This window comes from Lepisosteus platostomus, chromosome 24 (genome assembly GCF_059453375.1).
Source record: "Lepisosteus platostomus isolate fLepPlt1 chromosome 24, fLepPlt1.hap1, whole genome shotgun sequence".
Taxonomy (NCBI): domain Eukaryota; kingdom Metazoa; phylum Chordata; class Actinopteri; order Semionotiformes; family Lepisosteidae; genus Lepisosteus; species Lepisosteus platostomus.
The window spans coordinates 5,800,426-5,814,939 of NC_142634.1; the positions used below are offsets into that span (position 1 = coordinate 5,800,426).

Genomic DNA, 14,514 nt, shown 5'->3' on the forward strand with positions numbered 1-14,514 from the left:
AGTTTTAATGTGTGTTAAATTATTGATAATGCGCCGTTCATCTACAGTAGTGTTTTTTAAAAATAAATAAAACAGGTTTCTGAAAATGAGCCTGTGAATCGGCTTCTGTCTTTTGGGCTTGGCTGTTCATGTCCCATGCTGATTGGAAACAAACAAGCAAATAATGAGAAGCAGAAGGCATGTAAATACGCCTATAGATTTTTATTTCACTTCATATTTGCGGGGCTCTCCAGGCTGGGGATACACTGCAGCCTGGCTCTTTCTCTTTGAAGCTGGTGTGCTGCTAGTAAATAATTTATCTCCCGGGCTCAGCGGAGACAGAAGTGCTGCATAACAAGTGAATCCCAGGAGCGGCCACATTTCCTGGGGAGGGAGGGGCAGCTTGGAGCAGTGTGTAATTAAATGCAAAGGGAGAGGGGAAAAAAAAACTCACAGAACGGGTCTTCACAGCAGCAAGGGAGCAGGAGGGGTGTGTAGGGAAGGGTGGGGAGGGGGGGCAGCTGACGCAGGAGAGTCTGAGAACAGAGAAGGAGGCTGAGGGGAGAGGGGAATGAATTCTCATTTCATACATCAACCGGCAGGAAACAAACAAACAAAAAAAGACCCCATGACTTCGTGAGGGAGCGTTGTCTTTTCGCTGGAGGTTTGGGGAATTTTTTCGAAGGCAAAGTCCAAGGCAGTCCATGTGGGCATGGTGGGGTTTTTTCTTTTAATGGCTTTCTCTGCAGAGCCATAGACATGAAGACCCCAGCCCACCCCCCAACACACACACACACACCTCCCTCCAAAGACTGCCCCCTCCCCCCTCCTCCTCCCCCACTTGCCTCAAACTGCCTCCTCGCAGTTACTCCCAGAGTAATCCCTTTGTCAGGGAGCAGAGTTGTTGAACAAATCATTAAAACCTCACCGCTAATTAAGCTAATCAGCTTGTGCCGTATTTGTATCCAAATATGCAAATGAGGCTAATTATGCCTCCCCTGATGAAAGCCACTGGCTCTGAGGCACGTGCTATCTGGAGGAAGTGCTCAGGAATTTCGCTAACTAGACTCCTCTTACATGGCTTTGATTAGTACAGTACAGCAGCAGTGTGGACAGCTTACTTCTCTCTGGAGCCCTGATCACCACGAATCTACCCCAAAAAGCACTGTTTTTAACCCATGGAAAAATACAGACTTACTGAGAGGGTTAGAGGGTTATTTTTTTTAATTTCTGATATTTAAAAACAATTAAAAAGATCTTAGTTGTAGAACATGCACACTATGCTGGGATTGAATGTTTTAACAACATTTTTTTTTTCCTTTGGTGAAGGAAAAGGAAGGAAAACATGCGCACAAAAACATAAAAGGCAATTTTTAAGGATTTAAAATTATTAAGGATAATTTCAGGATCTTAAGGATTTTAAGCTGATGTGTCGATGTTTTGCAAAGGATTGGAAAGGCAAAGCAAATCTAAAGCAAATCAAATCCTTTCCATTTGCTGTGAAGCAGAATCAGGTGTGTACGGACATGTGAAATTAGTTTTTTTTTAATTAATTTGGATTTTTGTTTTTCATGGTAGGATTGCTTAAGGGGGAACTGCAAAGCTATTTTTATATTTCAGGGTGAGAAAGATGAGCACTTTTCAGACCACAATGTAAAATGTACACAGTAATGTAAAACCTGCGATTTACGTCACAAAATAGACAATATTTCCCAGCATGGGCAGCGCCATATTCTGCAATCCAGAACGAGGCATCCAGACTTCCAGTGACGTGACACGGCCCTGTGAACACATCTCTTTTAATCCAATAGAAAGATTGCTCTAGACTTCCAGACAGTTTTGCTGAAAAATGCTTAACTCTGCATCCAGATCACGTTGGAACATTTCTGTGGTGAAATGTCTGCTGCACGACCTGTACTTATTCACTAGTACATCAGAGTACAGTACATTACAGTGCAGTACCGGGAAGGGCGAGTTTTACACCACAATCCTCGTGAACTCTTGCTCTCGCCTGTGGTGGAGACCGTATAGTACTTTAACAGAGTTCACGATTTTGAACTTTGAGGTTTAATAATCGGTTTGAGAAATCAGGTTCCCCTCTAACAGAAACTAAGAGAATGGCCCTACAAACAGTATCTGCCAGATTCTGTTTTTAAAAAGGCCCTCGCTGGACTGTTTGGGCCTGGTGATGGTCTATCCCAACTGTGATTATAGAAATTAGATGTTACAAACTGGGGCAGAACTTCTCTGTTAATGAAGTGTCCATCTGCAATAAGGCTGACAAGACCGTGTGGTAAGTATTCCATTTTTTGCATGGAAACAATAATTAGTAATAAATTAGAGGAGTGTCTGTGTGGCAGTGAGATTAGATGATGGTCAGAAAAGATTGAGTAAAAACAGGTCCTGTTTAACTTACAACCTCTTTGAAAATACAGTAGTAGTAAAGAATATAATAATTATAATTGCTTACATTTGTATAGCGCTTTTTTCTGGACACTCCACTCAAAGAGCTTTACAGGTAATGGGGATCCCCTCCACCACCACCAGCGTGCAGCATTGGATCTAGAGTGTATGGAATGGCGAATTTAGATTTTTTTAGTTGTCTTTGATAAGGTTTCATACAAAAGACTTAAGTAAATCACCAGCAGCACTTGAGGTAATGCAAGCATTTGTTTTAAGCACTGTTTCATGGAAGGAAAACTGCACAGATGAATGGTGAATGCTCAGATTGAGGTGATGTCATCAGTGGAGTGGATGTGTAGGAGAACTGCTGCTGCTCTTGATTTGCATCAATGATGACGTGTAAAGAAACAGGCAAACAGGTTATTGGGATATCTGGCTAAGAGTATGAGTATCTATGAATTGGCTTCATTACTCTGCTCTCCTCCCCACTGATAGCTGGTGTGTGGGGGGCATTCTGGCGCACTATGGCTGCCAACGCATCATCCAGGTGGGGGCTGCACACTGGTGGTGTTGGAGGGGATCCCCATTACCTGTAAAGCGCTTTGAGTGGAGTGTCCAGAAAAGCGCTATATAAGTGTAAGCAATTATTAATTATTATTAAGAGTAGTGTTTAAATCCAGGGATGAGATATAATACAGTGAGCTAGTAAGACCCCAGTTTTGCTATTCTGAACAATTTCTATCTCCGCCTAACAGGGAATGCAGCTCAGACATCAGACCATAGAAGAGCAACCAGTACATTTCCCAGGCGTCACTTTCTTTACACCAAGGGTTGTGGGAGTATGGGGCAAGCTACCCAACTAGATGAGATGCTATGCCAGACAAATGGTCTCCTTGTGTCTTGTGGCACGTTTCTGCTGCCTCTTTCTTTTCCCAGTGATCCACCTACTTACTGCTCCTGTTAGCTAAAGGTGAGATACCTGTCTGTTAAAAAAAACACTCAAGACAGAATATCTTCAGAGCTTCAGGGGAGGTTTCTCGAGAGCTAAAAAAGGGAATAGGGGAAGAAAGAGAAGGGCAGCCTGGGTTTCAGGTAACTGCAGAATTTGTCAGTCTCTCTGGACAATATCGTTACTGCTAATATTTTCTAGTACCCTTTTTCGATTATACTGATATATTTTTTTAAATGAAATAACCCCCCAAACATATATATATAGTTAAATTTAAAACAGAGATCACTTCAAACCTGAACTTCATTTCTGTTTAAAACAATTCTTAAAAAAATTGTAGAACTCTTAATTTCGCTCCATTATTTTTATCTGCAGAGAAAGCCAAGCGGTTCCTTATTCCTTATCGAAAATGCCGTGCGCCACCTTGTGTTGTTTCTACGCAATTACAAAGAATTATCTTAAACCCCGTCGTACATTTCATGTGAAATCCACTTCTGGGGCATCGGAAAAGACGTTTTAAAGGTGATTTTTGATGTTTGTTATAAAAACAGAAATAATTTCATTTATTAAAAGCAGATAAATAAAAACAAATGGATCAATTAAAGCCCGAATTAAAAAGGAAAAAATTGCAACCGAATATTTCAAAACATGTTGTATAAAACATATGTAGCCAGATTTATTATTGAAAGATTCCCAGCCATTTTTTATCATTAGCCAAAATCTTTAATTGATAGCCTACGTGATATGCGAAAGTCTTTATAAATAACCATGGCCAGGGGAAAGTTTATTTGAACAAATACGGAGATTGTATGGAGTGAGACGCGCTTGGTTTTGTAAATTCTGAGGTTTTTATTTTTACCGATGTAAAAATAGTGTGGAATTACGAAGGATAAGGAAAGCGTCGCGTCTCTTATGGTAGCCATTATTAAAATTAGCTTAAAGGGGCGCTGGGGAGAGTTACAGTATGCGCACGTCCCTAGTGCCGTTGGTAACTTGTTCTCTAGGGAGAGAGGTTATTGTCTCTCTATTTCCGTACCCTCCCTTGACCGCACGTCCCCGCTGTCCCCATCACCCGGGACTCGGGCGACGCCGCCGTCTGCGCCTCTGGTATAGTGTCTCCGGCGCTCGTCTGCCCGCCCGACGGCTCATTTGTCTTCTTCTTTTCCCCAGTTGACGAGGATGACTATGGATCGTGCGGGTGAGACGAATAAAAACAAGCTGAGAAGCTAATTAGGATTCACACAGGTGAGCAGCTCCCTAGGTGAGAGGCTTTACTGTTCAAGACACGCCTGTCTACTAGCATCAGGGATGCGCTTTTATGATTTGTTATACGAGAAAGCATTACTCTTATTGTTTTACTGTTCTTTGAAAGGATTTATTTTTAATATAATAAACATTGCACGAAGCACTAAAGCCATTTAATCTTGCAATTGATAAGACGAGCTGAATTAGTTTCTTAAGGTTGCCAAGCATGGTGGCTTATGAAGGGACAACGGTTGGGTTTTAAATTATTACGGTTGTTTGCTTTACAAATACACACGGTTAAATAATCGCGTCTGTCATATGAGATGCAGAAATCTAAAAATTGGAAAATTAACCACCTAATATATTTTCCAGAATAAAATAGTAGTCATGTTTTTATATTCTAAAAACGATACATGGAGTTTATGTATTACCCAGTCGTTCAGGATTTATAATTTATGGATGTCCTGTTACATGAGTCCTCTTACATGTACATGAATACAATGTATTTGTTTGTAACTTGCAAGGTCATCTGCTCAGCAGATATTGCCAGGAACAAGAGTATTTTAGCGTTTGAAATCCTTGATTTCACATCCTCTCGTTCAGACGCTCTTTGACATCTCAGTGCATTCAGAGAGGAGATGAGCAGTGTTGTGTGACATTGTGATGCTCATCTTCTGCCTTGACAACCCCTCCCGTTAGAGAATTCTGTTCCTGTCTCTGTCCCACGAGCAGTGATCTGTCTTCACGGCTCCAGCAGCACATGACTGAATGGCAGGAGGCTTGTGGTGTGTGAACCACCATTCCAGAGGGGGTAATATGAGAGGTGGCATTAGCAGGTAATGGGCTCTAGCACGGCTGCCTGAATGAACAGACCAGCGCAGCTCATTAGGAGCCAGTTACCCCAGTTAATCCAACCCGCTGCCACCACTGGGACCTGTCTCACCGAAGAGCCAGGGCTCACGCCGACTGGTTTACATGAAGCAAGGGCGTTAGGGTTGAAACCAGGGTTAGTTCCAGGCTTCTGCCAAATCAGTATAACCTAAATTGTACACATTCGACTGGCCGATCATTTTCCCAGTTCCGATCACTAGTCTTCTCTCATATCTCTTCTCACACTTTGGTATTCAGCTTTTGAAAATTGACATATGTATATTATATATATATACACACACATTTATATGTTTTGTTCACATTATTTTTTAGATTCTCATCGACGATGGTGAGCGGGAGACCAAGCTCTGTAGTGTCCCACAGGATTTGAACCCACAACCCTCCAGGTCAGACCCCAGAGTTCTAGCTACATTTCACTGTTTTTCCCCCAATCTGTTAAACCCATGATTTAGTCATTGTGCAGGAATGTCATTAAGTTTGTGCCCCTCAGAGGTTCTTCTTTTCACTTAGAGATGAAGGAAAGCATGCACTGGTTTACTGCTTTGGGCCCAGATATTGCTTTTGAGCTTCTGGCCTTTTACCTGTTCTTTCCCCTGGTTTTGGGATTCCAAATTAACACCATCTTGAAGACACTGATAAAGATTTATTACTTCTGTCCTTTTTTTTTGTACTGTAGTCCAGGGTTCTTTGGCATGAATGAATAATCAAAGCTTATGGAGGCCCTCTGGTGTTCACTAGTTTGCATTGGAAAGTATATTTGCATTAAACTGAAACTGCCTTACTTGCACCCATTCAACACAGCACCATACAGTAACACACAACAGTATACTGTGGTTTTTCATTGCACCTGTGAAGGCAAACAGGTAATTGAGGTTATAAAGGTGAGATACAAAAATGCATGTGATGAAATTTAAGAATTCAACTTGAGGGGGTTGTGCAAGACCTGTCAAAGCTTTCAGCTTCATGTCACGCTCCAAGAGTTGTCTGCATTCTGTATTAAAAATCACACACACCTTAACCGTATAACCCAAATAATTTCACAGAAAATAGCCCGGTAATACTTTTAAATCATTTATTTCATATAATTTTATACAATTAAAAACTTTGTCATGTCCTTCCCAAAACATACATTATCCCAGAGATACATTGACATTTCATTTTTGTTACTATCCCAATATAATCACAAACACATTACAGACATTAATGCAAGTAACTTTTACAGTGTGAAAAAAAATTCACCATTTAGGTACTCAAGGTAAGTCTACATAATATATTCCAGAAAACTATTTGCATAAATTTGTTTAAATATACAACGGATACTACAGTTAGGTCCATGGTCATAAAAACTGTCCTTGGGGACAAGGGACAAACTTCGTTCCAGCCTTTTGTTCCAAGTACAGCTAAAAAAAATACTCCCATCACAGAAAACATCTGAAGATCAAAATTTACTCAAAAATAAATTAAATGGAATAAGTAGTCCTTCGATGCCCATACACTAGACATGCAAGCAGAATATAGGAAGTGTTTTATATTTAAAGTGCACCACATTCTGGACACTACTGAAATGTGTGAATAAAAAGCAGAGTTGTTTCCGATATATTCCTTTTTCAGTAGGGAATCTGGTTTTGGTAGTACTGGATCATGTCGTAGGTTTTACTCCTAAAAAAGCAGGAGAGAAAAACATGAGATATTTGGTAAATTGGTTGCTGAAGGATGTGGACACTATATTACCTTTGCAGTGCACTAAGAGGGGCTGCGAGTGTCTAAGCGGTTTAGCATGCTGATAGAGAAAGTAGGTGCATCACTCCAAGGGCTCATGTAAAGGGCAGTGCTGGGAAACTGGATAAAGCTCAATGATGAGAAAAAATTAAACCTGACACCCACAAAACATTCAAAACGAATGCTACCAGACAAAGCAATTCAGACATTTTTACAGAACAACTACAGAGAGGAGCTACCCGTCTACAGAAGTGTGGGAAATTCAGATGTGAGAAGAAAGATCTCGCACAGCTACACTCAGAAGGCTAAAAACAAAACAGACCAAAGCTCACCTGCTACTGAGGAAGCAACTCTGAATGACTTTGATAATGAAGGCAGCAGCCTCCTTTTCACTCATACTGGGGTTGAACCTTTGCCTGGAGAGAAAAACCATGGTTAATCTCAAGACTCCTCACAAAAACAGCAACCATAATCTGCAAAGGACACGATGTTGGTTCTACTGCCTTTGACTCTCTCCTCAGCCTCTTCTGCAGGTTTCAGATGACCTACTCTAAGAGTTGAGATAAAGGTAGGGCTCAGAAAGTGTCACATTTCATGTGGGAGCTCCATCTTACTTGAGTAATTTTATTGTTTGTCCGCGGAAGCAAGGCAGGCCTGTATCCAGCATCAGGGTCACCAGAGACACAACAGCCTCCATGTAGGGCCTGCAGGGCAGCACAGAGGAGAGACACGGAGAGATAGAGGTATTAATAAAGCCACTGACACCTCCATGCGGTACAGAGAATAAACACACATACACTATGCCATCCCTGCTTTCACACCTCTTATATTCGTTAACTTCAGGCCAGAACGTGCAAAGTTAAACATTTCAGCCACATCTCATCCCACCAATAATGCCGCCAGGGTGGGAGCTGACATTTAATAATGCAGGCATTTCTTCTCAAGGTGAGAAAAGCAAGTTAAATTAAACAGGAAAAAATTATTAGCACAGGCACGTCGTTTGTATTTACCCCTCCCTCTGCCTGCAGGTTCGCAAGCTTGCTTTGAGATCGGTTGAAAACTGGACCAGAGCAAAGCCCTCCCCAGCGCCCCCTGCTGGCCCCATCTCCCCTTGCACTCACCGCACGGCCAGGTACCCCCGGACACACATCTCCATGAACCACTTGAAGGGGGTTGCCTCCATCTTGCCCCCCATGATCATCACCATCTCATCGGTCAGCTTGATGTCCGGCTCCCAGCCCAGGTTTCCTCCGGGCGAGCTCTCGAACATGAACCCGAAGTCTAGGGGTCAAGCCAGCACAAATTCAGACCTTGCTGCACAACAGACAGTGTGCGGAGGAGTTTGTGCGTGAAGCGATGAATGAAAAGGTGAACCCAGCGTGTCCTGTGCTCTCAGGGGCCGGGAACTGGCTAGACCTCTATACCTTTCTCACTGAGACTCTGTGCCTTGGCAAATTTTGACCTTGCTTTCATTTTCTCAGGTATGCAATTTCTTTCTGTAAATGTTAAGATAGCACACAAAAAAAATGTCCTAAATCATCACTCTTTGTGTTAATGATAGCTTTGCATGATTTGAATTCTGAAAATAAATGTTTTATTGACAACCATAGTAAAGTTGTAAACTTGAACTGTGTGATATTTTAAAGGTGGGCTGACGTGTGTGTGTGTGTGTGTGTGTGTGTGTGTGTGTGTGTGTGTGTGATGAAGTCCACTGCAAGACTGTCCCTTTCTGGAAAGTAATTCCACAACCGATACTCCGGTGGGCAAGCTGGTAACTGACCGATGTGAATGAGGTGACCCTTGCTGTCCAGCATGATGTTTCCGTTGTGCCGGTCCTTGATCTGCAGCAGGAACAGGAGCAGGCTGTAGGCGGCCATGCTGCGGATGAAGTTGTAGCGAGCCTGGAGCGGAGACAGCAGAACAGGTGGAAACTCCCCAGGGAATCGCACATCTGGGCCACATTCCTTTCCCTAACCCAGCCATTCATCAATACCAACATCCTTTCTGCTCGGCCTTTTGCACGGAAAAAACCACTGCCAGACAGAAGCCATAAATGAATGTCTAGTTTAAGCAACATCTTCATATTCAGCACCTTGAACAATCTGAGACTTCAGCAGAAAACCTAGTCTTTACAGCACTTAATTCAACCTAAACTGGTCAACAAAGACATGCAAGAAGGGCGCTGTCAAGACAGGAAAGCAAATCCATTAAAATTCCTGGACGCTGTTAAAGCTGCCCTCTGGAGCAGCTGGGTGAACCTTCCTGTTGTATTTACCTTCTGGAAAGCAAGCGTGGACTCGTCTCCATACTGGTTCCTGAAATAATCATACATTCCGAAATCCGTCTGTCTGCCCAGCTGATCCCGGGACTTGCAGTCTGGAATGCACTCAATCACGCCACACTGTTTCAGAGGAAAAAGAATGAGGCCATGTTAGTTATTTCATTTAACACAATACGTTATGAGGGAAAGGAAAAAAAAACTGATACATTTATCTGCAGTGTAATATGCTGCTATATGCCCACCAGGCAAAACAAGTTTCTTTTTTTTGTTTGTTTAATTTAATTAATAAAAGACAACACACTTGCATTGCAGATTGTCTAAAGGGAAAGTTAGTAATTTACATTTCCATTAATTTTATATTCAATTCAATATTGCATCACAGAAGAAGGTGATTATCTACAGCTTGTATTCATAATGCCAGAAGGACAAAAATGTAATTACAAAACATCCTATCCACAAGCACAGTGTGAACCCACAAGACTCCAAAGTCTCTAGCCTGAATTCTGGTTTTGGGCAGATAGAATGCAAATCCTGAAATGCATAATCAGGACTTTAACTATAATTAATAAAGTGAGAATTCTCCAACTCTGAGATGAGCAAAAGCAATAACTAAATACGAGAGTACAATATGCACAGTGTGTTTTGATCTTAAGTCTTTAATTTCATGGTTAGGAAAAGGATTATTGGAGGCCATTAGCTGATTCAATATGAATCAATACGAAAGCTTAAGGAGAGGTACAATATATTACAGAACTGGACAGAAGATGTCACTATTAAAAGAAAACCTGACTCCGACACAATGGAGCTGCACATACAGAACGAGAAACTTCTAAAAAACACCTTCCCCCCACTGTATCTTCCAAATAAAAAAAAACTGAAAGAACAGATGTTGAGTGCTGACTTTACACAGAGCAGATCATAGTCTTGGATCAAACATAAATACCAGAGTTTATAGAAAACATTTTTCACCATATGTTGGAAATATAACACTGGTTTAATTTTTTTGTAAAAAAAGTAAAACAAACAGAACTTGCAGAGAAAGAGCATGTGGAATTCTTGCCTGTATTTGTGACCCCTGACCCTGAACACATCAAAGACATTCCACACTGGGTGTTTCGTACATGTGCCCATTTGCACGTGGTAGTTTCACATCTTGCAGAAATTTCCCAGCACTCTTTCCATTACATCTCATCATGCTTCTACCACTCCTCCGGCCTTGCAAGACTAACGCTTTCACTCACCCCAGGGGCTGTAGCCACCACTCTGTAGGGGAACACAAACAGGTCCAGACCCACCAGCTGGAAGATGTTCTTGAACAACCCAATGATCTGCAGGGCTAACATGTCCTGCAAAGGGAAATGAAACAAAAGAAATGTAAAAACAAATCCATGACCGACAAGAAGTTCATTTTCGCCCAATAGAAGTCTCATGCCCAAAGCACAGGCTGAACTCTCCAATCTAGGCAATGTGGGTTCAAGCTTGGGTTGTGTCACGAGTGACGATTCCTCACGGAAAATCCTGGTCATAGAGGGCTTATGGGACACTGGGATTAGTTGCCCAGGGCTCTTTCAGCTCCTGGTAACGGCTCTTGTTAGATGGCCAGGGCTCTTTTGGTACAGTGCTGTTGGTGAGAGAGGCACTGATCCTCGAAGCACAGGGGCTGTAGTGCCTGTGGCTTGTTAAGAAGCAAGAGACCCAATGGGCAGGTCCAAGAGGTCCACCTTCACTGCCTCATTCTCCCGTGTGCAGTTGCAGGGTTCATAGACGGGAGCCACAATGTGGAAAATGCACGGTTGGTGATTCCAAAACCAAGTGGGTACAGTATACCCAAAATAACTGTCCTTAAATAACCTGCCCCTCCCTGCCTGCTGCTAAACTGTGCATTAACTGTCCACCGACAGCCCACGCACTGCAGCAAGTCCATCAACAGGATAATCCAAGCGTGTTAAATTAAAACAGTTTTAAGTCACACGTGCATGAATCCCACCAGACTCATACCTGTCGGCAGTCATCACCAACTTTAAAGATGGCTGCCTGCCAGCAGATTCGCCGACTTCCTTCTCCAGTCTCATCAGCCTCGTCGATCGAGTCCGACCGGCAGCGCAGTCCTGGGCCAGAGGACAAAGGAACATTGCTTTCCCAGAATCTCAAAAGGTGGAAGCAAAAAAGGACTAGAGGACAGGCACCCGTGACAGTGATGCATGGCCATTCTACTAGTACAGCATGAATGTTCAGCACAGAGTTGGTCAAAACGGAAGTTCAATATTTCTGCATTGCTCACAGGTATTGACAAATCAGCCCATCAGTTAACAACCCCAGGTCAGTATTAAGGTTAAATCTCGTGACGTTTGTGGATTTGACAAATACACATTGGCCCACAATGTGACTTAGTTAAAGGCACTGATGCCAATCGCCTACCTTCTTTCTCCAGCTCACTGACACCACAGCGCTTCACTTTGAACTTTGCGAGGTAAGGGGCCTTAGCAGCGCTGAAAGAGTACAAAAACAATATGTATGCACACTTATTGAGAGTATTTTGTGCTTCACATTCAAAGCTTTAAATGCAATACAGCAGAAGCATCTACAGTCAGTGTTTTCTCTGAGGCCAGTGACGGTTTCACAGCCATCATGTCACAACGCAGAGCGCTTGGAGACAGTGGGGTAGGAGCTCCGTACCTCTGCATGGGAGTTCCAGACTTGTAGTCGATGTCTAAAACGATGGCTTCGGGATTGCTAGGCAAATAGCAGCCTGCGAAAACACAAGCCGGAGCGTTTCAATCCAAATTACGGCCTGTGTGATGCTTTCTAGACACCGGAGTACAACATTAAAGTTAATATTTTAATGGGTTAGTCTGAACCGCTGTTTTACCAGCCACTAATGCTGGACTACATCACTCGCCACTCACTAATGCCAGAGTGACTAGCTCATAGTGGATTTCCACTGGGGGAAATCGGACCCTCCTGGCTAACAGGAAGCTGCCCGGAGGTGAAGTCTGGAACTAGGGGCGAAGGGGGTGGAAATCTTTTTTACAATCCAAGGCAAAGAAAATGAAGAAATACATCAAAGATAGTAAAAATCATCCTTCTATGATCAGTTTGGAAATGACACATAGATTTAGCTTTATCACAGATTTTTGGATTCAGCTCCAGTTTAAAAGAATAAGTTGTTTAAATCACTAAGAGCAAGACTGTTGAACATTCTTAATGAGGATGCATTTAATAGTAAACTTGTGACATTTATGACACTATAGACACTATGTGATTTTAATAGGATGTTACCAGGCTGGACTTTAATCTCAGACAGAGCTTTCAGACAGGCTCTCTTTCTCTCCTCTCCTTTAGGGGAAGGCCTAGAAAAACAGAATTAAAAGTCAGAAATTAAGGTGCGTTACTCGGTAACTGGGCACAATTAAGTCGTTACCAACATGATATAAGTGCACCTTTTGCATGATTTTGACTTGCATCCCATTTGCTATTCCACAACGACAGCACAATGGTAAACTAAAGTACTTAAGTGAGATCAGGTTTACATTTCAATACATGTATATAAAGATATAACTCAAAGCACTGACAGAAAAATCAGAGGGAGTAAAATTCAACAGCATGAGTGCTTTGTTGTTTGGTTTGAAGTTTTCCACAAGATTGCATCGCATAAACTCAAATTATTGCTCTAATGAGGCAAGTGGCGCTGTAATTACACCTGTGGGATTAAGTCAGGCAACTCAAAAGCATCTCTTTATCTGGCTTAATCAGGCCTGTCAAAACGGGTCTAATCACGGATCTGTAAACTGGTACCAGCATCTCTGCAGCTCACACTCACTGCTCTTCAAGGGGTTAGAAGACAATTGCTAAAAAGCACCTTGTCTGAGAAAAATTACCCAAAAAGTTCCAGGAAAAGAAAACAAATCTCTAACAGCCAGCGGCAGGGTTTTCTACCAATCCAAGTAACGGGTAATATTAAAGGAATGTATGAAATGTCTGCATAAAAAAGACATTGAAGTCATTTGTTTGTTTTTGTTTTCACTCCATTTCCTGTACACCCCATGAAACCAGGACTCATTTAAAATCCCACCCCAGTCTGGGGTTAAATCCCACTCTCGCTTGCATTTCTGTTTTTTTCTGTAAAAAGAAAGAAGTGCTGCTGTATTGTGCGTATGCTTCCAACAATTGTAAAGTAACACAAAAAGGTTTTCATTGTTGAAATCCCATTTATACAAGCAGCAGGACTAAGCCACTAGGCTTAGAAGTCACTAGGCCAGAAGCACAGATCCAGAGTTCATCAAGTTTCTACTTACAGGTCTTTCACGCCCTGACGAGCCCTAAAGGGTTACTGTAGGAGTCCAGGACTACTGCAGGAGACAATCTGAGTGCTAATTGAAGCTGACCTCTGGGCGATCTGATCTAGCCAAGTGAACTCTGATAACACCGGGCACCACGTTTAAGAACATTTTCCAAACAGCCGAGCCGTCCTTCTGGTTTCAAACTATGCAGCGCCATCCCAGAATGCACCTTGATCGCCTGAGGGAGCCTTGGCGCGCAGGCGTGGCCTCGGGACAAGCAAGGGCAAGCTCGTGCCCTGTGTCCTCACTAGTGGCATCACTGGGGAGTACAACAATACTACCAGGCATGACGAAGACGCACTGTTAAGGGTTGTGGCAACGGCCCAGAGGATTACTGGATGTGATTTACCACCACTCGGTGAGATTCACAAGATCCACTGTGGCAATGAAGCCCAGTCCATCATTCAGGGTCCCAACTATCCCAGCCAAAAAATCTGTCCTCCTCCCACGTTCTGGCAAGCAGTACCGCACTATTAAAGCACGGACCACCAGGCTTAAGAACAGCTGCTACCCTACTGCGTCCTCGACAGCTACTTGCAACATCTCAGACTCGATGCACGTCTGCACATTTTGCATGGTCTACCATGTTTTTCTTTTCCCCACTACTGCATATTTATTATTATCTGCAACATATTTATAGTTCTGGCTGTTATGAGTTCTTATGTTTGTGATGTACTGTCTCCATTGGTGGTGGCTGCTGTACTGTG

General features: G+C 42.6%; 1 protein-coding gene and 1 long non-coding RNA gene across 6 annotated transcripts in view; one reads left to right on the plus strand and one right to left on the minus strand.

The window, feature by feature from the left end:
• LOC148641466 (uncharacterized) overlaps positions 1–8,800 on the plus strand; it is a 53,437-nt gene extending 44,637 nt beyond the window's left edge. For 2 of the 4 annotated variants that reach the window (XR_015929789.1, XR_015929792.1), the window contains 2 exons: positions 4,502–4,576; positions 5,780–8,800. This is a non-coding gene — a long non-coding RNA (uncharacterized LOC148641466). The remainder of the gene's footprint in view (positions 1–4,501; positions 4,577–5,779) is intronic. The other 2 variants (XR_015929790.1, XR_015929791.1) reach the window with 2 other exon arrangements.
• Positions 6,526–14,514, minus strand: part of pi4kab (phosphatidylinositol 4-kinase, catalytic, alpha b) — a 45,090-nt gene continuing 37,101 nt past the window's right edge. For both annotated transcript variants that reach the window (XM_088618186.1, XM_088618185.1), the window contains 11 exons: positions 12,747–12,817; positions 12,144–12,216; positions 11,886–11,956; positions 11,466–11,575; positions 10,709–10,813; positions 9,462–9,587; positions 8,967–9,087; positions 8,308–8,467; positions 7,801–7,890; positions 7,519–7,602; positions 6,526–7,126 (listed from right to left, as the gene is read on the minus strand). In XM_088618186.1, coding sequence (XP_088474312.1) covers positions 7,075–7,126; positions 7,519–7,602; positions 7,801–7,890; positions 8,308–8,467; positions 8,967–9,087; positions 9,462–9,587; positions 10,709–10,813; positions 11,466–11,575; positions 11,886–11,956; positions 12,144–12,216; positions 12,747–12,817 — 1,063 coding nt within the window. In that variant the 3' untranslated portion in view covers positions 6,526–7,074. The remainder of the gene's footprint in view (positions 7,127–7,518; positions 7,603–7,800; positions 7,891–8,307; positions 8,468–8,966; positions 9,088–9,461; positions 9,588–10,708; positions 10,814–11,465; positions 11,576–11,885; positions 11,957–12,143; positions 12,217–12,746; positions 12,818–14,514) is intronic.